At 39.4% G+C, this 25663-nt stretch overlaps 2 protein-coding genes across 2 annotated transcripts; one reads left to right on the plus strand and one right to left on the minus strand.

Annotated features, from left to right (window-relative positions):
* Nucleotides 1–1397: 1397 nt before the first annotated feature.
* Nucleotides 1398–5677, minus strand: fitm2 (fat storage inducing transmembrane protein 2). Its single transcript, XM_038723330.1, has 2 exons — nt 5466–5677; nt 1398–2689 (listed from the first exon to the last, which is right to left on the minus strand). The coding sequence occupies exons 1-2, from the start codon at nt 5636–5638 to the stop codon at nt 2080–2082; spliced, it is 783 nt and encodes a 260-aa protein (XP_038579258.1). The 5' UTR covers nt 5639–5677; the 3' UTR covers nt 1398–2079.
* Nucleotides 5678–18699: 13022 nt separating this feature from the next.
* r3hdml (R3H domain containing-like) lies at nt 18700–23520 on the plus strand. The gene is made up of 5 exons (XM_038721857.1): nt 18700–18997; nt 20279–20397; nt 20531–20633; nt 21641–21756; nt 23347–23520. The coding sequence occupies exons 1-5, from the start codon at nt 18716–18718 to the stop codon at nt 23477–23479; spliced, it is 753 nt and encodes a 250-aa protein (XP_038577785.1). The 5' UTR covers nt 18700–18715; the 3' UTR covers nt 23480–23520.
* Nucleotides 23521–25663: the final 2143 nt, after the last annotated feature.

The raw sequence follows: 25663 nt of genomic DNA on the forward strand, positions 1-25663 counted from the left end.
TGGTGGAGCAGGAATCATGGTTTTAGGCTACTTCGCCGCCTCAGGGCCTAAAAGGGTTCTGATCAGGGCCCGTATTTATCAAGCTTCTCAGAATCACTCATAAGAACTGACTTAAGAGTAAAAAAATTCTTGGCTCAAAGCTGCGCTTAAAAGTTAGTTATCGAGCATCATAGTCCTAATTTGAGTGAAGTGTAGGACTAAATCTTAAGTGTCAGTCTTAGTGCTGATTTACAACACTTTGCTGTGCCACAAACAGGATTTTGGATGACGATGTCGCCAAGGACCAATTACTAAATAGATTTCCTTCTTTAAGAATATTCTCAGATAATTTCCTAAGAGGAGTTTATATTCAACACACATTTAATAAAGAATTTTCAAGATAATACATTATGATATAGGCCTACACTTTAATAAATTAAAGTTATATGAAATGCGCCTATTACTCCTGTATTGCCAGCTATTTGCATGAAATGTGTTTGCTTCTGTGGGATTACAGGGGGTGTTGTTGGGAAGTCGATGAAACGCGTGACAGTGTGTGAAGCTCTAAGTGCTAAAATTGTTTCCATAACTATTCGGCTTATTGAGGGTTGTGACGGGCCAAAATCATCAGCATTGCTGCATTTGTCCTGTGGCAAAGAAACAAAGTGTCATCTCCACCTTCAGTTTAACTAAAAACGCATTACTGCGTAAAGTCAGTGGTGAGATGACGTCCCTCACCAACTCGCTGACAAAGTTTATGCCTGCGCGGTCCGACGCATGTCTCTGTCTCCACAGCGCCAACACAAGCCCTACTGGCAACTCCTAACCACTTGAGAGACCTCTCCAGCTGTCTTAAATAACTGGGAGTGTAAGAGTGATTCTTAGCTTTGAGAAATTTGATAACTTGCTTTTATTCTTAAGTTTAAAAGTAGGAGTAAATTTCATGAATTCTCAGCACTTAAGACTAAAATCTCACTTTGAGAAGCTTGATAAATACCAGCCCTGATCTGCAACTACAGGAAAAGTTTGATTGAGGTTATTGCTGCCAAAGGATGGTAAACCAGTTATTTAATCCAAGGGTTCTCAAACTTTTCCCACCCTGCACTGTTAATAATGTTTACACAATGTGTTAAATAAAAACATGAAAACATAATTGTTTGTGTGGTGTTACTTTAAGCGGACTGTATTTCTCTATTGTTGTGACATAGATAAAGATCAGATCACATTTTATGACCAATTTATGCATAAATTCATGTAATTCCAAAGAGTTCACATCATTTTTTCTGTGACTGTATATGATCCTTATTGTCAACAAATCCCATGTAAAGAATACTCACCAGATGCAGTTTAGGTGAGTATTCTTTACATAGGATGGCAGCAGGACCGTGAATGTGGGACTGAAAATAAACTACCGTGCCTGTTGTTAATCACATGGGTGTTTTTAATAGTTTACATATAGTGTTGACACAAAGTTATACTAACCACAAACCGCGTGATTAAAAAAATGGGGTTGCCCTCATTGAAATCCTTGTAGGATGAAATGTGGGACCCGTGTAGTTAATGTGTCTGATCTCACTTAGTCTCATGTTCTGCAGGTAGTTTCCTATAAAAACAATCTACTACTACTATCTGCTACTGTACATTGGTCTGCAAAAATACACATCATCAGTGCTATATAACTTGAACTGTAAACAATATCAAGTGTTCCCACTCAGACATCTAAAAACTGATTGCTCTGAGTAAAGCACAATAAGGCAACAGACTGGGAAACAGCGTAGCATACGAGCCATAGAGGCTGAAGGTGAGAGGCTGAAGGTGAGAGGCTGAAGGGGGGCAGCAGAGCAGTGTCTTGCTTTTATCTCAGATTACCAAGAGCCATTTTGGGAAGAGCAGCTGCCAAACACTGTGGAGGAACTGCAAGCCAGTCATCCTGTACAAAAATGACCTTTCTGTGAGGAAGGAATAACTTAAAAACTTAAAAAAGCTTAAAATAGCACGGCCAACTTGGACCCGGAGACAGAAAACATCGACTGTAGAGTGTTGTTGGGAGGATGGCTGCAACATTAGCAACAGTGTTGTACCGGAAAATGTGACAGCAGCTTAGTCGTGTTGTTTCTCTTCTTTTGGGGGGGGCAGAGGGGGGAGTCCTGGTGACAAAGGTATTTTATACCAAACCCGATAAGTCAGATACCACCCCAACAGGCCGCATGCGGTCCCTTCAAACTTGTGAAGTGGGTCATGGAAGTAAACAGAGGTGCAGGCAAACATCCACACCCAAATGGTCACTATCAGATTCAAGGCCACATACAGCAGGTTGAGGACCATCCTGGGCAGAGCAGAGAGCTTGGCTGTCTGCAGGGAGTCCATAGGTGAAGTTTCTTCCTTGATTAAGAGAGCAGAATAGGCCAGGATGAAGGAGTGTCCCGAGATGTCATGGCCGAGCCAGTGGAAGCCGGCCCGCCTGCAGCTGATTTTGGATGTGAACTCCTTCTTGACAACATCCATGGCGTGAGTTTCAAAACACGAGCTGGTCATGTCCTCAATGTATAAGAAGGTTTCGGTGCAGATGTACCAGACGGCTGTTGCCACCACCAGAGACAGCAGTCGCCGGCCGAGGAAGGTCACACTCCTGTTGAAGGAGGAGTTGGAGATGAGGAGGAAGGGTGTCAGCAGCAGCAACGTCCACCCCCACGAAACTTTGACAAAATACCTGCAACAGGAACAGGGCATTCACATTAGCACTCAGATAACAGTGTTCTTTATTAGAGCTTATTTATGACTAGAGTTAATCAGCTTATAGGCACTCTAATATAAAATCAGATCTGAAGCAACTCTGTATTGAAGATGTTTTATTATTTGTCATTGTGCACTGGCAACCAAACTACATTCCCTCTTTGTATTAATTAAGTTATTTATCTATCTTAAACTAAGTATTTACATATATGAAGAAAAATTTGAATACTCCATCTTTAATACACATCTGAAAAGATGACCATTATTCTTGAGCTAATTGGAAGACAATTAGTTCTACAGTATGTTAGGGTATGCTGCAGGTTATTTATTGATATACACAGATCAAAAAAATAAAGGGAACACTAAAACAACACATCCTAGATCTGAATGAATGAAATAATCTCATTAAATACTCCTTTCTTTACATAGTTGAATGTGCTGACAACAAAATCACACAAAAATCATCAATGGAAATCAAATTTATCAACCCATGGAGGTCTGGATTTGGAGTCACACTCAAAATCAAAGTGGAAAACCACACTACAGGCCGATCCAACTTTGATGTAATGTCCTTAAAATAAGTCAAAATGAGGCTCAGTAGTGTGTGTGGCCTCCACGTGCCTGTATGACCTCCCTACAACGCCTGGGCATGCTCCTGATGAGGTGGCGGATGGTCTCCTGGGGGATCTCCTCCCAGACCTGGACTAAAGCTCCTGGACAGTCTGTGGTGCAACGTGGCGTTGGTGGATGGAGCGAGACATGACGTCCCATATGTGCTCAACTGGATTCAGGTCTGGGGCTCGGGCGGGCCGGTCCATAGCATCAATGCCTTCCTCTTGCAGGAACTGCTGACACACTCCAGCCACATGAGGTCTAGCATTGTCTTGCATTAGGAGGAACCCAGGACCTACCACACCAGCATATGGTCTCAAAAGGGGTCTGAGGATCTCGTCGCGGTACCTAATGGCAGTCAGGCTACCTCTGGCGAGCACATGGAGGGCTGTGCAGCCCCTTGAAGAAATGCCACCCCACACCATTACTGACCCACCACCAAACCGGTCATGCTGGAGGATGTTGCAGGCAGCAGAACTTTCTCCACGGCGTCTCCAGACTCTGTCACGTCTGTCACATGTGCTCAGTGTGAACCTGCTTTCATCTGTGAAGAGCACAGGGCGCCAGTGGCGAATTTGCCAGTCTTGGTGTTCTCTGGCAAATGCCAAACATCCTTCACGGTGTTGGGCTGTAAGCACAACCCCCACCTGTGGACGTCGGGCCCTCATACCACCCTCAGGGCTCTGGCAGTGCTCCTCCTGCTCCTCCTTACACAAAGGCGGAGGTAGCGGTCCTGCTGCTGGGTTGTTGCCCTCCTACGGCCTCCTCCACGTCTCCTGATGTACTGGCCTGTCTCCTGGTAGCGCCTCCATGCTCTGGACACTACACTGACAGACACAGCAAATCTTCTTGCCACAGCTCGCACTGATGTGCCATCCTGGATGAGCTGCACTACCTGAGCCACTTGTGTGGGTTGTAGACTCCGTCTCATGCTACCACTAGAGTGAAAGCACCGTCAGCATTCAAAAGTGACCAAAACATCAGCCAGGAAGCATAGGAACTGAGAAGTGGTCTGTGGTCACCACCTGCAGAACCACTCCTTTATTGGGGGTGTCTTGCCAAATGCTTATAATTTCCACCTGTTGTCTATTCTATTTGGACAACAGCATGTGAAACTGATTGTCAATCAGTGTTGCTTCCCAAGTGGACAGTTTGATTTCACAGGAGTGTGACTGACTTGGAGTTACATTGTGTTGTTTAAGTGTTCCCTTTATTATTTTGAGCAGTGTATTTCAGCCCAAGTAGACTTTTTCACATGTCTTGTTTTGTCCAACCAACAGCACAACACCCAAAGATACTCCATTTACTATCATGTAAATAGTATAAAGGTACAATTACACACCAGCTGATATTTATCAGTATTCATGAAGGAGAAATATTTGGATTTTGAGGCAGATGTTATTGGGTAGAGATTTTGCACATACTAGTACATATTTAATGTTAAAGCAGACTATGTTACTTCTCTGAACAGCAGCCACTGAGGCTACAAGGTTACAGCAATGGGATAATGCTTTGTATTTAGCTAAAATGGAGCTAAAACTGGAGCAGAGTCAGTGAATGACACAGTAATGAGTGTTTTACTCAATATTTAAGATAACTAACATCAGCCTACAGAGGCTGCTGGAGGTCAAGCAGTACACACACTTTTATTTGCTTATGAATTAAACGTATTTGTTAAAGGGAGAATTTGCTATTTATTCTGTAAAAAGTTACATAATCTCAGTGCAAAGTAATAAATGATCTAATCTACTTCTTGTTTGTGAAGGGCAATATTTCTTACTTTAATGGGCAAACTTCTGTTGATTGAAAATTACACAGGAATTTCATAATGACAGCATTTGTTTTCTTTTTGTTATTGTTTTAGTCTTGTTTTTATCTGTTCCACTTGAACTTTATAAAACAAATGGGGATTGTATCAGTACAGCAAACAGCTACAAAGCTGCAGTTTACCTTTGACCTACATTTCTTCAGCGTTGCTAAACTTCATTATAACGCAGTCCGGGAAAATCTGAACAATTGTCTTTGTCATCAGCAGTTCACCTTACTGTCATCGACAGGTGAGCTCATGACCTAACTTACAGTTCATTCAGTGTTAGCTAACGTCAGCTAGCCAGCAGCATACAAGCAGGAACGTTACTTACACATTCAGGGCATTTCTGCTGCTGCTGAAATATGTCTGCGGGACGAGATCCATCTCTTTCAGAAACGACCCCACGACTGAAAATAATACAAATATCCATTGGAAGTGATTTCGGACGATATTTCCCCTCCAGAATACCACCAACTTCTCCACAATGACATTCAGCGCTGCCATGTTGACACAACTGGCCAGACGAGTAGGAGGGAGGAGGGAGGAGGGAGGAGACTGACGACGGGCTCAACCAATGAGGTTTCTCGACCGGGTTCGTGCGCTTCTTCTTTGTGGTTTTATGGCGGTTGGCATCCAAAATGTTGCATTACCGCCACCTACTGGATGATTTAGTTTTCCCAGTGCAATAAATTTACCGAGCCACTCAATGCCTTGTCTGTTCTATGACTCAGACTCAGTGGACTGAGATGGTGTAAATCCTTCCCTCAGCGTAGCGACTATTTCTTCTCCTGATATGTCTGCAATGTCCAAGTATCTCCTTGCTGCATCCAACACCATTTTGATCCTCTCTGACTTGCTCTTAATTTCCACAACACAATTAACCACCATAGCAATAAATGCCAGAAATCGCTTCTTGTCCATGCATATCATATTCTGCTCAGCTCCATTCCTTTTTGGCTCCTGTTCCTTTTGCATTGCTGTTCGTTCATCCTTCCTTTACACTCTTTTGATAGCTTCGGCATTTGACAAACCCTCTTCTGCTCTGATGTTATTCACTTTTATTTGTTTTATTTTTTCTAGACATTGACCCACTTTCACAGTTGTTGTTCCTGCTCCCCTTCACGCTCCTCACTTTCACAGTTGTTCTTCCCTCATCTTCTGCCTCCTCCACATACTGCAGCCACATGTCCATCCTCCTGACAACTGAAGCACCTTAATGGAGCTCTTTCATAAGGCCCCACCCTGTAACCTATATATGCTCTCTCTGGCAAATCTCCCTCAAAAGTCAAACACACAGAGTTATTTTGCTCCCTTTCTCCTTGACGGAATCTTTTCAGTCTTCTCGCCTCACAAACACCTTCAATACACCGAAATTCCTCGTCTCGCACTGACTGCGGTACGAACGCCACTTATTACTCCTTTAATTTTGCTTTCTGACCCGAGTGGGAACCATTTCAAACTGCTTTAAACTCTATGTCTTTACATTTTAATCCTCAAAGCTTGATCTCTCTGCCGCCTTGACACACAGTCAATGATAACCATCCTGCTCCTTGTTATTTTGATTGACCGAACATCTCCAGGTTTTTCTCCAACAAACTTTCCAACCTCGTGCGAGTCCTTGAAGATCCCATCCGTTCTTATCTTCCTTTTCCTAGTCACAAATCCTCCTGCATCACTTTCCTTTCCTGCTTCACTCTCTCTACGCTCCCCGCGGAGTGACTCTGACGCCGGACTCAACCAGTGAGGTTTCTCAGCTGCGTTGGTGCGCTTCTTCTTTTTGGGTGTTAAACGCATACCGCCACCCACTGTACAAAACAGTGTACTTATACCTGAATTTAGTACTTATGGATTGTATTTTTATCACATTATATTATACATTTTGATATATATAAACAAATAAATAAAGCATGCAGAACACACTTTTTTCCAAAATGAGATTCGTCCTCAATCAGAGGCAGTTGAATAAACCAGTGATTGAATTAAACTACTCTGTACTTACAAATTTGCACTTGTAGTCTATTTGTGCTTTGCTTGAGTAGGCTATTTCATTTCTTACTACTTTTACCTCTACTCCACTACAATTCAGATAAATATAGTAGGCCTACTTTTTACTTCAATACTGGTTTAGTTAGGCTACATTTAGTTAAAATTAGCTCCTCTTCAACCAACTGCAGCAGTAAAATACTTTGTAATGGAGTATTTTAAGTGTGGTATTTTTTACTTTTACTAAAGTAAAGTATCTACTAAAAATTAAAAGAACACATACTGTGACTTCAAAAAGAAAAAGAGGGAGATCTAGGTTGTGCATATCTACAAAACTCTACTGCCTAACTACCTCTGCTCACTGATCGCCTCTCAATATAGTCATTATAATAATATAAATGATTAATTATAAACATGATTATACTGTGCTCCCTAAAAATTAAATGCCTTGTTAAAAGATTAAATCAAAATTGAGGGATCAAACATCATATTTAAGCAATAGCATGCCACTTGTGATTTGTGGCCATTATGATTCACTATAGTATTTTTTTGTTCTTTTCTTAAATATTTATATATATGCATTTAGTTGTGGTGCTATTTATGATGTTTGTTCATAAGCCTTAATTTGTTCATTTGCATCAATGACCAAATACACAGATCATGGTTTTTATTTGACCAAAACCTACTATGTTGCACTGTATTTATATATTTGACACATCATGAAAATGCACGCATATATGTTAGAAAACAGTTCTTTTTAATATTCATAAAAATACTGCAATCAATTACACGTACCAAAGTTTATATAGGATATAGCATTATTCTATATTATCCTTGTTGTCAACAGATCCCATGAAAATTACAAAACCAACTATTTTTGAATCCATCTTTTACTTCACAACTCTCCTACCTGTCTGTGGCACTCAGTCTTCATCCCATTGGTTCCTACTGAGGATGTAAATCTTTAATAACAGGTCATAAATATAAAATGTTTTTTAAAATAGAAGTAAAAAGGCTGGGCACTGTAGTTTTCAGCAAACATTACTCAAGCAGGAGTAAATAGTGCAGAGTAGATAGTTTCCTATAAAATCAATGAATAGATACTGCAGAAATACACGTCATCAGTGCTACACAACTGGAGCTGTAAACAATATCAAGTGTTCCCATTCAGAAATCTAAAAACTGTGAGTAAAGCACTATAAGGCAACAAACTGGGAAACAACAGTGTAGCATGCAAGGCTGAAGGTGAGAGGCTGAAGGGGGGGCAGCAGGGCAGCGTCTTGCATTTATCTCTATTAACAAGAGTCATTTAAGGAACACCAGCTGCCAAACACCGTGGAGGAACTACATGGCAGTCATCCTGTACAAAACGACCTTTCTGTGAGGAAGGAATAACTTAAAAAAGCTTAAAATAGCACGGCCAGCTTGGACCTGGAGACAGAAAACTTCGACTGTAGTGTGTTGTTGGGATGATGGCTGCAACATTAGAAACAGTGTTGTACCGGAAAATGTGACAGCAGCTTAGTCGTGTGGTTTCTCTTCTTTTGGGGGGGGCAGAGGGGGGAGTCCTGGTGACAAAGGTATTTTATACCAAACCCGATAAGTCAGATACTTGTGAAGTGGGTCATGGAAGTAAACAGAGGTGCAGGCAAACATCCACACCCAAATGGTCACTATCAGATTCAAGGCAGGTTGAGGACCATCCTGGGCAGAGCAGAGAGCTTGGCTGTCTGCAGGGAGAAAAAAAACTATAAACTATAAAACTATAACTATAACAAAGACAAATCTGAAAAGATATAGTGTTTCTGCTCTAATGCACACTGGAAGACATTTACTTCCACAGAGGGCTGCCAGTACTGATTATTATCATTAATCTGCATGTTTTTTATTGATATATTTGTTTTGTTTATAAAAAGCATGAAATTCCCAACATGTCTTGTTTTGTCCAACCAACAGTCCACAGTCCACAGTATCAAAACCATCACTGACACACATGGTTGAAAAACTGTGTGGCTCCCCAAAATAAATGCAGCTGTTATTTATTTTATTTCTTTACTATTTGTTGTGGGTCAGATGAGGAGTATGACTAAGGAAATGTATGTATTGTGATGTTTTCTGTCTCTTCAAATAAAAGTTACCCATACTACATATCCTACTTTGTGATATAGTGTCATCCAGAGCACTGGTAATCGGATTTTGTGAAAAGTCTTTATCTGGATCCGACTCAATGTTGCTTTGAAAAAACGACGCAAAGATAAGATGGATTACTTGAGCCTGGATAGCAAAACAAGGGATTTCGGATCATTCTGATAGTATAGGCTACTACATGATACAAATGTTGTATTATTTGACCAATTTTAAAGTTTTATTACATTTTGTTCCTAATGTAGTAACTTAAAAAATGTTGTTAGTAACTAATGGAATAGTCACAGATACTAATAAATAAGTAGGCCTACTAGCTCTTTTAAATAGTGACTAGTAAGTTTTAAAGAATAAATGTTAAAACGGCTTGCCATATAGGCGCTAGTATCTAAATAATAGTGATTAGAAAACAGTTACTAGAATACTACAGTAACTAATGAACATGTAACATCTGAACTGCAGAGCACCATAGATTTCAGTGGGAAAACTGTGCAGTTACTAGTAACTAAAAATAGTTACACTAATAGTAACACTAAAATAAACTATAAAATTAAATAAAAAATAAGAAATAACATAGGCTACTATGAATAGTATAATAATATAAAGCCAACCCGAACCCCAATTTAAAGCTATAGTTTACCTTTGACCTACATTACCTGAGCATTGCTAACTTCCTTCATACCTGTCTGTCATCAGCAGCTCACCTCATTGACAGGAAAAGAAACAGAAGTCGTCTTTTGGATTTTTCCACCCGCGATTCGTTTTTACAGCAGCAGGTGTGCTGTACGATATTTCTCCTCCAGAATACCACCAAGTTCTCCACAGCGACATTTAGCGCTGCCATGTTGACGCAACTGACCAGGAGCGTTGAGCGACTCTGACGTCACTGCGGCTTAACCAATGAAGTTTCTCGGCCAGGTGTTCGTGCGTTTCTTCTTCTTTTTCGGTTTTAACGGCGGCTGACTTTTGTTCTCCCCTCACTTTTTAGCTGCGAACTGCAAGTCAGCAACTTGATGCATACCGCCACCTACAGTACAAAATAATGCACTCGCTATACCGTATACCAAATCAAGAAATGTTTATCCATCCATCCATCGTCAACCGCTTATCCTGCGTACAGGGTCGCGGGAAGAAATGTTTATATTATATAATATTATAGCCTATTATATTACAGCCTATTATAGCCTATTTTATTAGATATTTTGATAGATTCATAAACAAATAAAGAAAACACGAGCCTCTAACACATTTATTTCCTATATGAGATTTGCCCTCAATCAGGCAGGTGAATAAAATCAGTGGTCGAATGTAACTACTCAAGTACTGTACTAACAAATTTCCATTTGTACTTGTGCTTTTTATTTATTGATTACTTTTTACTTAAAAACAGCTTTAGTAACAGTTAAAATTAGCTCCACCTCAACCAACTGCAGCCGTAAAATATGAGGATTTTAAGGATGGGATATTTTTTACTTTTATTAAAGTAGATGATCTATCACTTTGTCCACCACTGAAAAAAAAACCCAAACACTGTTACCTCAAAAAGAAAAAGTGGGTACAGGAAAGAAGACAATATTCCAGCACATAGATACAGCAATCAATATCAAGTTAGAATTGTTTATGTTTTAAATAATGAATTCACATTTCACTTCCATTTGTGTAAGGAAAAATAATCATTGTAAAATTTTCACACCTTCCCACAAAATCTTCCCCTGTCCATGATATATTTACTGCTATTGCAACATGTCATGCATTTTCATCATGTATCTCTTTCCTACAGTAACCAAGCTGACTAAACTGTAGTTTGTACTGTATGTCCTTTTTGTTATTTTTGAGGTTATTAGAGTCACCAATCAGTCTTAATTAAACATGATTATCACAGCATGTGGAGTGATAATTGTATCCATAATCACAAAATCAGATTTTCAGAAGTTAAAGAGAACTGAGTCAAATCAATTCCAATTCCTGCAAAATATATTCACTTCTCCATATGGGCTATAATAGCTAGAATTTATAACGTTTCATACTGTCAAATGTATGAAATAAAAGAGAATACAGTGTCTTTCTGGATCATTGAAATACTTTTAAAGGATGAGAGACTAGAACTAAACAGACAAACTCACTCACACACTCCTTTCTTTCTCTGGTTCATGTTTGCTCAGACTGAGCTCTGTAGTGTGCCATGTGGATATAAGTCAGGGGTTGTCAGGTTTTATGGTCCATGCCGACCTCAATCCAAGAGGTCAAATGCAACCACAATCATGGACACAATGTGGGCAAACTGAAATTGTTGAATCTAGCAAATAACTGGAGATCTGGCTGCATAACAGATTCGATTTAAGGACCCATGTTGTCAAGCAAACTGAGAGTCAGAAATCAAAATAATTCATGTTTCTCTTCTGCTGGTTAGAAGATTATTGTTCAATCTCTGTGCATCATGTGCTTGTTTATGCTGATATTGTAAATATGCATGCCTATATATACCTTTTAACCTCTTGTTTGCTTTATAAATCCTTAACTCACCATTGGTATCTTATGCAGAAGGAAGATGCACTGTACATTATTTATCCATTACCCTCTACTGAACCAAATACCTAACTACCTCTGCTCTTGGATCACCTCTCAATATAGTCATTAAAATTACATAAATGTTTTATTTGTAAACATGAAAACACTGTGCCTTATATATAAAAAAATTAAATTTACGGATTTTAAACATTGTATTCAGGCAATATCATGCTACTTAAGTAATTATTTTCTTTTCATGTAAAACTATTGTTTACTGAGTATATAAATTGTGAGTTTTTTATGTATTTGTTTATGCTTATACTGTACATGTTCTATCTTGTGCACATTTCTCTCTTGAAAAAGACAACTTGATCTCAGCTGTTTAATAATGAATGATTAAATAAAACATAAAAAATAAATAAGATGCATAAATATTCACTAGCTGTGTAAGGTATTCCATTATTGACAGTGATGATGACTTGGGACAACAGGCAGTTTGACTCTTGCTGAGTCATTACGATTGTACTGGAGGAAAGTAAATCTCCCTTCATAGCATCTGAATACAGAACAAAATATTTCCTTGATGTACTTTGTCTTGGCAAACAAGCCTCTCCTAGAAATCCAATTTTCCTGGAACTCCTGGTGTTCGCTGATTGTACTTCAAGCACCATTTTCAGACTGCAAACTCTGGCAGGACGTAAAAAGTTCATCTAAACTCAATGGCTGCATATTACAGTTCATGCATCTCACCCAAATAGCTGATTTAAAATGATTTCTGAGTTTTATGGTTGGATAAAAAAGTATTACAAAACATTTGATGTATAAACTAAAATATTGAAAACAGTTCACAATTTGCCTCTATTGCTGCTAGACTGCAGATTTCGCGATGTGAACATGCCAAATGCAAACACTGAAGGGAACATCTTTGAGAATGAAACTCTCAAGCAAATATGAGAAACGGGGTAAAACGCTCCTGCAGACATCTTGGCTGGTTGATCAAAAGGCAGAAGCTTTGCTTTGCAGAGTGGAAAATGTTGCTGTAAATTATTAAACAAACTCTTCAGACATAGTTCTGAGATTATTCCAACACTCAGGAGGAGAAGTTGCCTGTCGACCTTGCTGTTCTACTCTTCACCTTCCTGCTAACACTGCAGAGACTGACTGGTTAGTACATCTAATTCTTTCTGCTGTAAAACAAATATGTTCTACTCAAAAAATGTTTTCTGGGAAATAATTAGATAACACAATTTAATTAATTCAATTTGACAGATTTTGTAGAAATGCATAAATCCACATTTTAAATCTGCATTAATTAATTGTTTCTGCCACTTAGGGGCAGTGCAACAACATTTAAACTTGTGATATACAGTCTCTGCATTTAAACACAACATTGCCAAATTGCCATACAAAGTTATTGAACTGTAAACACATCCAGCAGACACAGTGCTGAATTAGCGTTCAACATTACCTCTCATTACCTCTCATTACCTCTGTTTTTGGTCTCCACCATCTCTTGAGGGAAATATCTAGCTATTTAACTGATAAATGCTTCACTATGTTCACCAGCTGGCTGCTGTGCCTCGACAAGAGCAGTGACAGTGAATCAAAACCGTAAAGTCCCTGTAAAACCAAAACAATGAGCGCAAAGATGCTAAAATGTGTTGTAAAGCCAAGAGGAGGCACAGAGTCAGGCGATTATAATCTGTGCGTTGTTTATTGACTTGTTAATAATATAAAAATATTGATTAAAGCATGTCTCTTCTTCATATGTCTGTGATAGACGTTCATCTTGAGAAAGGCATTTAGTTCCACACAGTTTAAACACTGGTAAACACTGATTCAAAGGGCTGTAATTCAGGTGTTGTATGGTACTCTTACCTTGTGAGAGGCACCAGCTGCTGTGCTTTTACTCAGGCAGAGCTGAAAAGCCCAGCTGACACCTGAAAAGCTGTGGCTCAGGGTCCTCAAATACAGTTGGTACAGGGTTTGTTTTATGTTCTGGGGTAAATACAGGAGGCCACTGAGTTCTCCTCTTCACCTTTCAGACACGACAAGGTCACAGTGAGCTTTTGTAGGCGAGCGCCCTGCAGCGTCTCGAACCAGACAGATGATGTCATGCTGCAGGGGGTGAGGGAGCGTCTCTGGGAAAACCGTCTGGTCTGGTTTGGTCTGGTCTGGCTGGAGAATCATCCTCACCCAGATCTGACCCTTTGCTCAGATTTCCTGACTCATTCCTGCAGAAATGTCCACTGCCACCACCTGGAAACTGCTTTGTGTTTTAATATTTTCTATACAGACGAATAGGAAATGAAATACTTCTGAAGGAAACTCAAACTGTTTCACTCACCTACATTCGCTAACACAGACTGTACAGACTTTCATGGTTCCCAGATGATATATCCACATGATTTTTGCTGATTCACTGACTTTTTCCTGCCATGCCACTATTAGGCTGACATTTCTGGATTTCAGTGAAATGTCTCAACAATTATTGGATGAATTGCCATAAAATTTGGTTCAAATATTCATGTTCCCCTCAGGATAAATTATATTATGTTCGGTGATCCCTTGACTTTTGTCTAGTACCATTATCAGTATAAAATATTTTTTGTCTTATGCTTTTATACCTGCAAAACTAATGGCTTTCCATCATTCTCAACTGAATTTAGTTAAAGTTTATGCCCCAAGCAGAGTTTTTTGTCCTTTTAACCTGGTAAATTCTGTATGGAACAGTCACATTTCCACCTTCTTTCTTAGGCTGTGGGAAGCAGCTAAATCACTGAGTAAATTTACTTTCTGGCTGCACCGCTTGACCTTTTCCTTTCCTTCAGATTTTCATATTATCCAGCAGGAATTTTCAAAAATGTTAATCCTCAAGGGCAGTACTCCTCAGTCAAACATACTGTCATTCTGTATGCATACCTTCACCAGTTTGATGGAACTGTTTTATATTGCTGCTTAACAGTTTCTTTGATGTGCGATGATAGAAATATTAACTATGTGGCAGAACTGACACGCATGTGGCCATGGCTAAATTTAAAAGTCTGATCCTACATGTACAAGGGTTCACTTTCAGCAAGGAGAGTGATGCTCAAACTCATCCAGTCAGTTGATTAAATCAAGGTAGTGAAAGCTGTTAAAAACCTATAATTATAATGACAAAATAATGCATACAACTCTTGATAATCCAAATGACACAGACATATAAACAAAGATAAAATAAAGAAGCACTTTATGTTGATGGTCGGTTGTAGACAGTGAGGTAGTCCTTCAGGCGAATGGAAAAGCAAACCGGTCAAGTTCAAAGACCAACAACATGATGCGACCCCAGGTTTGTGACCTGTATGCAGAAGGCCCTCACAGCCTCTTTGATGGACCCTCTGTGCATTTTAGACACAAAGTCACAAAGTCTGACAGCATTCTGCTGAGCCTTTGAGGAAGCAGGCTGCAGGCCTTTGAAGGGTCAACTTCAGAAAGCTTACTTGAGCAACCAGGTAATACACAAAAGCCCTTAAGCTGATGATACACGGAAAAACTTTTAGAGCAATCGTGCAGGGTAACGTTGCCGTCAGTGGTAATGAGTAAAGATTACTACCGTAATCCCCTTTCCCCCACCACTCCACCACCCGACCCGCACCGCTGCTATCCGTTCAAAACATAGTCGGACTTGCCTCCAGCAAGATTGCCCAGCAACATTGCTCAAAAAGTTGCCCTGTGTATCATCAGCTTTAGAGCGATACTTTGTTAATTCAGGTTGATCCCACCTTGTTTCCTAATTGGAGAACACTGATTGAAGTGGAAGAAAACTGGTGCCAGCATTACTCCCCATTCACATGTTGGCATGTGTAACGGATCTTTATAGTTAAACATACAGCATGATAAATACAATACGTCACTACGTTTTGCAGAAATAAAGGTTTCTCAGATTTAAATTGGAATAACATATGAAACTAAGGACCACAATACATTTCATTCAGGCCCTCATCTCAATTTTTTTCTGAACCAATTTTATGATCTGTTACCACCTGGAAGCACAGTTCATGTCCGTGTCTGAATCATACAATATTGCTACTGTATAAACTGATGTTCATAATTGTCTTGTTAGGGATAATGCTGGGTCTCTTGCATTGGACATTTCAAGTACAACTTCGTAACCACGTAGAACAAACATGGATCACTGGAACTCACTGGAAAAGTTAAGGAGTTCATTTCATTCTGTGCACACAGAGCTTTTCCACAACATTTTCAATTATCTTCACATTGCAGAAGTTTGGGTGGGCATTGGTTGGTAAGGAACATCTAATTGAGGGTAAGTGATTGAAGTGGGTTTCCAAAAGGTGCCAATCACTGGTGGTGATCTCATAAAATTTCATAGTGGCACCAGATGTTTAGCTTCCATTTCATGTTCCACTTATTCCCCTGAGTCTGAGCTCTGGTCCCAGTGATCTCTTTGACCCCAGTATATCTGCAGAGCCAGGTGGTGCAGTGTACCTTGGCAGTGTCCTCTGTCTCTTGTTACAGTATATTACACATGGCAGAGGATCTGTGGCCTTTCCTGGAACCAACAACAGCTGGAGCTGACTCTGCAGCCACTTTTTCTTCCCTTGCCTTTAATATGCGGTCTTCACCACACTGCTCAGTCCTTCCCCGGGGCGTGCTTATTTAAACATTTTATTGTGTTTTGTTGAAACAACTCAGAGAGGTCAGGGGGCAGCCAAAGCATGTGTTCTTTTAAGGCAGCCTCAATCTAACATAAAGGGATAAAACATCAGAGTGTCCTAAACTGAAAATGCAGAAATTGGGTAACTCATATTTTCACCCTCCTGTTCAGCATTCATAAGCATTGTGTAAACATGTCATAAATGGTTTATAATACATTATAATGTAGTTATAAGCAGTTCAGTTTATATACCAGCCTCCATAACTGGATGCTGGTATATAAACAGATAAATAATAATAATTAATTGTGTTACATTATATTCCTCATAAGAAATGTTGAAAATACTGTATGTTAATGAACTATATTAAAATGTCCTCTATAGTGTATAAATATTTTATACTTGTGTATAAGAGAATAATTCAGATAAACCTGAAACTGCAGGTCTTCTGCAGCTCTCAGTTTTTTAAATCAAGACAGCAGACTTTTCTGTTTGAGGCTTTGGCTGATATCTTACACTGCAGTGTAAACTTTTATTTTCACATTCAATTTAACTCTTTCCAGTTGCATTAAAATGTCTTTTGATATTGCCTCATATTGCTTTAACATATCTTGATGCATTTTGTGTTTCATGCAAAGTACTTTGAATTGCCTTGTTGATGAAACTTACTATACAAATAAACTCGCCTTTCCTATGAACTGTTGCTTATAAATGATAACTAAGGAAACTTTAAAGTTAGGTGTTACCAACCATCAGACATGATGCTGAACCTATAAACAATGACCAAAATATGTTATGATTGCGATTTCTGTGCTGAAAGGCAATTTCCTGTGGTTGTGATTTTCTCTACAGTCAACTCAACAGAGAAAAAGGAGGAGAAAGACTGTAAGTTTAGGAAGGAAGAAGAAGAAGAAGAAGCGTACAGGAGGGTTTTGTGCGTCAGGAAACCCTTTCGGCCCAGTTAAAACGCTCTGCCACACATGACAAATGGGCTTGTTTGCAAAAGCTTGTGGTGAAGTGAGGGTCTCCTCTGCTTCTCTGCTCTGTGAAAGGATCCACTGATGAAGGTATGGGACTCAGCTTTTTCCTCCTTTAATGCAACAAATGTATTCACTGGTGACAGTAGAGGATGGTAAGCGGAATAATTTAACAGATTATTATTGCTAGATTGATTAGTTTAGTAGATTGTCACTGAAAGTTCTCCTCATATATTTTTTATTCATTTAATTAGGAAAGTTTTGCAGCATTACTTAAACGAATATTACCTTAGAAATATTTATTATTTGTAATGAAAGCTGTGGTCATTTAATAAAGTGTAAACACTTAATGAAATAACATAACAGGAAAACAAGTTTGCATGTTATTTTTCCTTCAATCTAATTAACATTTAACACATTTTAACCCTTTTATCCTCACTTTTATAAATATTTTAAACATTTAAATATTAATTTTGAAGTGGGCATAAAGTTGCAGTTTGGTGTGGGAAACACATATATGTGTTACACACATTTGATTATTTCACATTTTAAACCAAGATAACTACTATAGTTGTAAAACAAATACTGTTATGCATTAATCTCACAAGCATGTGCTTTAAAGAATTATTGTATTTTGTATGTATTCATGTATTTCTTAAAGTGGCCTAATTCGTAGTTGTATAATAATAATAGATACACTGATAGAATAATGTGAAAATGATTTGCACATAGTGATGTACCCTCAGAGACTGCTGTTTTAGTTCACTCTCATCGGTGTTGTTTCCAGTAGCAGCAGCAGGCAGCTAAAAAAGCACCAAAAACTCAATGTACACTACCTGGTTAGCACCAGAAGCCAGATAGATGCAGTTAACGACTAGCTGGTGAACAGCATTTAACAGCTATACAGCCTCAGAAGTTGGTAGAGACCAAAAACACAGTTAAAGGAGGCTGAATATTCGACTTATGTCCATGTTTAAAAATGATTTTTCATTTTGTTGCCCCAAAGCAGTTCATCTACTTATTGGGACAATATCATGCTCCATGATGAAGATGTAATGCGCTTTTCGATGCACACATTCTTGATTTTTCATTCTCTCATAACGAACAACCGGTTTTGATATTTGCATCTAAAATAAGCTGATTGAATGCAATACCAAACCCCCTCCCTCCCTCCCCCACCACACACACACCACCTTTGAGATTCTTCCAATGATCTTCATTGTCATTCTGATCATGATAAAGTAAACTTGTCTCCTCCTCAGAGTTGTGCAGCGATGTGGTGCAGCTGTAGCCTCCCCCTCCACTGGGCTCAGATGGGTGCTGCTTGTGTTCAGCTCCTGTTGGCTGCCACCCTGTGGATGGAGCCTCACATGGGAGCTGCTGCTGCTGTGCTGTCGAGCTCAACTGAGCTGCTCAACACGACCAAGGCTGGAGCTGAGACACAGGCTGACTTCAGGGTGCTCACTGGAGATGTGGCTGCACCTCGCAGCAGACGTAAGCGAGCCATTTCCTCCAGAGAGATCAATGCCCTGCTGGATTACCACAACCGAGTCCGCTCTCAGGTCCTCCCCCCTGCAGCTAATATGGAGTTCATGGTGAGGAAACACTTGGCAGTGAATCAGACCAGGGACACATAGTTAGGGTTTCTGTTTTTTTAGGTTAGTTTATTTTCAGTGCATCTCAAAAGAAAAAGCTCAACATAAGATGTTAAATTAATGTTCTGTTTGGGGTCCTGGAGAAAACATATCTAACACTGTTTTATTACCATCATCACTTCTCTGAATTTTCTGAGAATTGCTGAGAATTACTTTTAATTAAACTAACATGTTTCAGAAGTCGGCTACAGAAAAGGAGGCATTACTGTACTTACGTTTGGGGTACAGTATTTTCATTTGCTCTGTGTCTGTGATTGCTGCTGACAGTACTTATTTAGAGTTTTATAATAGTTTGTATAAAAAGGTTCTAACTGCATTGATACAGCATTAATAACATCACAAGATAACATACTGCAAATGTTTTTATTTGTGAATGACTTGAGAACAAAAGGAATATATATTTCATCATGCATATATCATGCTCTTATAATAGAACATGAAATATTTTCTTATTTGGTGTAATATCAACGCTTTATAGTACTATAGTATAGTAGTATTTCCATATTTTGTGACCTCCATCAAATGTGCAAACCCAGTTAACCTCAGTGGGGTCGTTATCCCGGGTCATCGATACCGCTGGTTCGTTAGTGTTCCTGGTTGCTGTGACGACAGTCGTTACGGTCGTTAAGACTACCTGTGGCCAAGACTGAACGACCATCGTTGGTATCTTCACCTGAGGCCAATAGGTTACGTTTGTTGAGTGAAGGTGAAGATACCAACGATGGTCGTTCAGTCTTGGCCACAGGTAGTCTTAACGACCGTAACGACTGTCGTCACAGCAACAACGAACACTAACGAACCAGCGGTATCGATGACCCGGGATAACGACCCCACTGAGGTTAAATAGCTGAGTTTCCCTGCCAGTCAGTCAGAACTGAAGAAGTCCTTTGGATGAGGGACGAAATGTCTTCCAGTATCTTCAACCAAGTCCAGTTGCCCTTGATTTTAACCTTCGTTGGATAACTATGACCTGGATGACTGAGAATCTTCATAGACAAGTGAAAGTTAAAAAAGAACAAACTGATAGAGATCTTGCAAGTAACAGCCACAACAACTTATTTCATGGTACAACAAACTTAAAAGTCAGCAGGAAGCAGATGTGTGGGTTCACTCCATTTTAAGCAAAGAGCAAAGTGGATTTTTTTGTTGTTTTCTTGCTGAACTGATTGAAATCAAATGCGCCTGTCTCTTTCTCCTTCTCCCCCTTTCATGGTTCTAAAGCTCTGGGATGAGGGACTTGCTAAGTCAGCTGACTCTTGGGCTTCACAATGCATTTGGGATCACGGTCCGACACACGCCATGAAATACATGGGACAAAACCTGTCAATCACTTCAGGAAGGTAATGCAGAGCTCCGCGCAAACAGCCAGCTATGCACTATGGTCGTAACAGTCACTGAATACATGTTAAACTACTACTAATAATACAACTGTACTATATGGATGAATGAGTGAATATGTGTTTGATGTGACAGGTACCAGTCCATCACTGATCTGGTCAAGTCCTGGTACGATGAGAGGCACCACTTCTCCTACCCGAACAGATGCAGTGGGTCTGTGTGCTCTCACTACACACAGGTACAGTGGGGTCTGTTTTGGACTGAGGAAGGGGTGGAATGGGTTTTCTGATTTTGTGCATTTAAAGAGAGCTTATAGAGATTCCTTGTTGTCACTGCTGTGCAAATTCACTGCTGTAACTAGCTGAAAATGGTCCCCAACAAATGCATTATTTACTCCTGTTTAAGTAACACTTGCTGAAAACTACACTGTCCAGCTGTTTCAGGAATTTACTGGGCTTTTTAAAGAACAAAAGTAGGTGAAATGTACATATTCAGTAGGGCTGACCCCGAATAGTCGAAGATTCGATGCTTTGATGGGCGGAGCCTGATTCGACTGTTAATCTCACAGTCGAAGCTTCGCAGCGAAATAAGGATCATGCCATTTGGGCGATATGGGGGTGCTCAATGTCCAATTTTACATAGAACTAGTTTTCTCCCCATAAGTTAATATACAGCCTATTACAAAACACATTTAAATGATTAATGCTGTAAACAAATGTAAAAATATTAAAACGTTCAATTAACGTTCAATTCAAAAGTGTGCAAATAAATCCTAAATTGTAATCCTATAATCCTGGGTCGTCAGTGAGCATGTGTGTAGTGGCAGAAGAGACAGAGCCCCAGCTTCACCGGTGTTGTGCCGAGTTGTCTGCACCCCGCAGGACTTTCGGATAGTTTATCACCGTTGATGAACCACAAAGAATAATTTATCGTTTTTAGCCGGCTTCTTGAAATAGACCTGCAAGGAACCGCAAGTTGCATGCAGTTGTCGGCAACACGGAATGCATGCAAAACTCCGCACAAGACCGGTGAATGGCCGGCGAGAGAGAGACAGAAAAGGGATTAACACACATGATAGGCAGGACTTGACTATTCTGATTCGACTATGTAAATCCTTAGTTGGGGACAGCCCTAGTATTTAGTAAATATATATATATATACGTACAGTCACTTTACAAATGATCTCTCCTGGCAAATCTGCTTGCACAGCATTTAATGCATAATATGTTTTGTGTTCCCTCTCAGATGGTGTGGGCGAACACCAACAGAGTGGGGTGTGCTGTCAGGAAGTGCTCTAACCTATACGTGTTTGGGAGCACCTGGAGGGAGGCGACACTGCTGGTCTGCAACTACTCTATAAAGTAAGGAGAATTAAACAAAATAGTTTGACTTTTTGGGGAATACACTCTTGCTGAGAGTTAGGTGAGAGGAACGAAATACTGGAAACCGGTGGAAACCAGCTAACCTGTCTCGAAGGTAACAAAACTCGGTATTACGCTAAAACTAGCCAACTGCTGGCTGTAGCTTAATAATGTGTGCCTAATTGCCTCCAAGTTCTCATTAAAACCAGTACAAGCAGTACTCCTATGCTTGGATTATACATACTGTGTTTTAGTTTGCAGTAATTTAATTAAATATAACTTTATTTAAGAATGTGCACCATGTGAGGACCTTATAAACTACAAAAAGCCTTTCTACATGATGAGGATATTAACTAAAAATGCCTGGACCTGCCTTAGTTGATAGGTTACTTTGCAATGGTGGTGTAAATATCCTAACTTACAAACGTTTGCCAATACCAAGTGAACCCAGGTCTACTGGGTCCTCTCTGGATCTGGGGCCCTGGCGCTTTCCCCAGTAGATAATCCAGCCGTGTATATACTGTAGTGTACAGTCAGCACGTAAATGACTAAATGACAAAATAGTTTGAATGTTAATGCAAAACAACGTCTATGTCCGATACAATGACATATAAAACCATTCCCCAAAACAATATGTATGACAATATGTACGAGCATTGGCAAGTACCAGTGACTGGCGTAGCGGACCTTCATTACATTACACATAACATTTAACAAGTAACAAAGATGAAATGGTGGTAGTTTGGTTAGGTTTAGGCAACACAACCACTTGGTTAGGTTTAGGAAGATCGTGGTTTGGATTAAAATAGGTACAAGTCATGTGACGTAAGTAATGTAATTCACGTGATGCAAGTCGTATACAAAAAGTTAGTAAACCTTGATTTTCTTTCTTTTTTCATGGGACATGAACCTCGGTCTACTTGACGCATCCAACCATCTCACCGCTCTCATTACACGGACTTTGTTGCTCCTTATACATGGTCACCTGACTTCTTCTGCCGCTACATAATAATTTACCTATACGGCTGTTTTTTTGGTGAGGATGGATTGTGTATAGTTTATGATAGTATAAACGTGCTTGTTTGTTATTCTGATAAGACAAAACACCACCGAGAAATTATCATCAGGAAATGTAACACATATTATTTGTGTTTTTAAAGGATACGTCTGGTGAAATTCTTTATTTAAAAAGTATTAAAAACAGATCAATGAGCCGCACTGTTGTACTGGCTGACATGTTCCTTCATTACCATGAAAACACATTAGTTTAGTTTTGACTCAATCCCACGTACACCGTCCTGCTGCCCCAAATACTCACTACGCCGCTGAAATTAGTCCCCAACAAATGCTATACTATTTACTCATGTTTGACTAACATTTGCTGAAAACTACAGTGCCCAGCATTTCTGAGCTAAGAGTATATACAGATTTGCCACACTCAGGGTAGAGAAGTTTTATTCCGAAAACACATTGTTGTGACAATAACAGAAATATACAGTAATGCGAGTCTTATCCTTTGATAGATTTTGGTTCTGTTAAAAAATAAATGCATAACAATGCCTTATAACTTTATGTTAATTTGTGTTTCAGAGGAAATTGGGTTGGAGAGGTTCCCTATAAGAGCGGGAAGCCTTGCTCTGTCTGTCCATCCAGCTATGGCGGCTCCTGCTGGAGAAACCAGTGCTCACCAAACCCAAAACCCAAAAGACTTACAAGATATTAACACAACACAGAGTTTTATATGTGTTTTAACTGAAAATAGATTAAAAAAATAGAAAGTAATAATCCATGTAAAGTCTTACAGTTTTAACCAACAGCAAGGCTGCACATGAAAACATTTCTGACAAGTAGAAAATGATACAGCTCTCCAACTACCACTATGTTCAAAGTAAATCTTTATCCCACACGTTACTAACAAAATAATATTGAAAAAATAAGTAACATTGTCCTGTTTTTATACTTGTTTAAGACGTCTACAGAGAGTTTTTGCACTGTTATTAATCAATGTGTTGGTTTGAATGACTTTTGAGAGGCATTGACCAAAAACTAAGCACTTTTATTGTTCAGATTATATTTACTGTAGCCTTGGATGTGTTTTATGAGTCTCTTTCTAACCTGACTGAACATTTTTCTTTGTTCAGTGTGAAAAACTGTCAAATCATTCCTGCAGTAAACACAAATGCGTTAAATTCATTGGTTGTCTGTTTGCCTCACTGAAGATTAATTAAGTTATAAATAACTGATGACGGTGTACGTCCCTATAAATAATATGCAGTTCACAACTTGTGTTTATTCACTGCTGCTGCAGGGAATTTTCTGTCCTGCATTTCACCTCATTACATCTCTACTGTTCACCCCTCAGAGACTTTCTCTGCCATAAAACAGGAGAGTAATGCAGTTTTTATGGTCTAAAATACAAGTGAATCAGCTGTGCCTCCAAACCAATTCTCTCTCTCTCTCACACACACACACACACACACACACACACACACACACCATGGCCACCAACAGCAAACATGTAACATATTTGAAATGGAAAACATTTTTACCCTCACAAACAAACGTACAGAGCAGCTCAGCACTTCGGTGACAATGATAACCTTTCATCTGGAAGCTCTTCATCCAGAATTGGAGAGTAGCTGGAATTTATTCTCTGTGTGAGCTTCATGTTTGTATAGTTATGAATATTACAAATCATTACATCTGCTGCTGTTTTGAACACTTGATAGAATAATTGACAGTCTTCAAGTTGTCATCACCAGTCAATGCCTCCACAAACACAAGAGCTACATCACTTTCACGTCTGTACGGCAGCTACAACCATGAGACGGTTAGCTTAGCATAGTTTAGAATAAAGACTGGAAACAGCTAATCTCACTAATTCGCATAATATATCTAATCTGTTTAAAAACTGAACTGTAAAAACAACAAATTGCCATCACAAAGAGGTTGCCGGCCAAGAAATAGTCGGTTTTTCTGTTTTTGTACAGATTAATACAACAAACGATTAGTAACACGTTAGTGAGTTAGTGAGTTTAAGAGGTGCTGGAAGTAGGATTTTGTTACTTTTGGACAGAGCCAGACTAGCCATTTCCCCATTTCCAGTATCTATGCTAGTAAGCTAAGTTAAACGATTGTAGCTCTGTATTCACTGTACAGTCATAAAAGTGGTAAAGATATTCTCATCTGACTCATCTAAAAGGATTTTCCAAAATGTCAAACTATTCATTGAGACTGTAAATCCCATAAAGACCATAAAACAACTAGTGTGTACAGTATGTGATAAATCCTGAATATGTCTTGTGACTGGTTTATAAATCATGTTAAAGACCATCATATTTTTTGTGAATGACATAAGAAAATATCTAAACTTGCCTGTGGAATTTTAAAAGCCTGCCAGATGCTGCAATCAGATGGCACAAAATCGCCTTTATGAAGTGAAACAGGCGTGAGATTTCCATTTCTGCCAGGAGACTGTGGAAATGACATTTTAAAATTAGATTTCAGTGGGCGTCTTGCTATCCACAGGTGTTTCAGGCCCAGTTCTATAACTGGCAGCTAAGCAGTCAGTTACTTTTTCCCTTCAGTCAAAACAAAACTGATTACGTTACTCATCATACACAGTTTGTTCGCTGCCACCCTCTGTACATTCTCCACTCCTCTCTGTCTTTCATATTTCTCCCCACCCTCTAGCTTTCTCTCTCCTTTAAGTCTCAACACTCTTGTTCACTCCTAATCTGTATCTTGAGAAACGGCTGTTTGGTGATGAGAAAGAGGGAAAAGCACATGATAACTTTATGTCTATTTGAGTTTCTATCATCATGTTGCCGTAGTTACAGCTGCTATATAGATTGGTGTCCATACGAGCCTGGTTACTGTTTAACCTCCCCACCCACATTTGCCCAGA

Source organism: Micropterus salmoides, unplaced genomic scaffold (assembly GCF_014851395.1).
Source record: "Micropterus salmoides isolate LMB-PRFRI ecotype aquatic unplaced genomic scaffold, ASM1485139v1 Ms_hic_scaffold_16, whole genome shotgun sequence".
Taxonomy (NCBI): Eukaryota; Metazoa; Chordata; class Actinopteri; order Centrarchiformes; family Centrarchidae; genus Micropterus; species Micropterus salmoides.

Excerpts from the sequence above, each read along its gene's own strand:
- fitm2 (XM_038723330.1), bottom strand. The coding sequence starts at position 5,638 with ATGGCAGCGCTGAATGTCATTGTGGAGAAGTTGGTGGTATTCTGGAGG. Across the intron at positions 2,690-5,465 it reads AGCAGAAATGCCCTGAATGT|GTATTTTGTCAAAGTTTCGT; the intron begins GTAAGTAACGTT and ends TTCCTGTTGCAG.
- r3hdml (XM_038721857.1), top strand. The coding sequence starts at position 18,716 with ATGGGTGCTGCTTGTGTTCAGCTCCTGTTGGCTGCCACCCTGTGGATG. Across the intron at positions 18,998-20,278 it reads CAGCTAATATGGAGTTCATG|CTCTGGGATGAGGGACTTGC; the intron begins GTGAGGAAACAC and ends ATGGTTCTAAAG. Across the intron at positions 20,398-20,530 it reads CTGTCAATCACTTCAGGAAG|GTACCAGTCCATCACTGATC; the intron begins GTAATGCAGAGC and ends TTGATGTGACAG.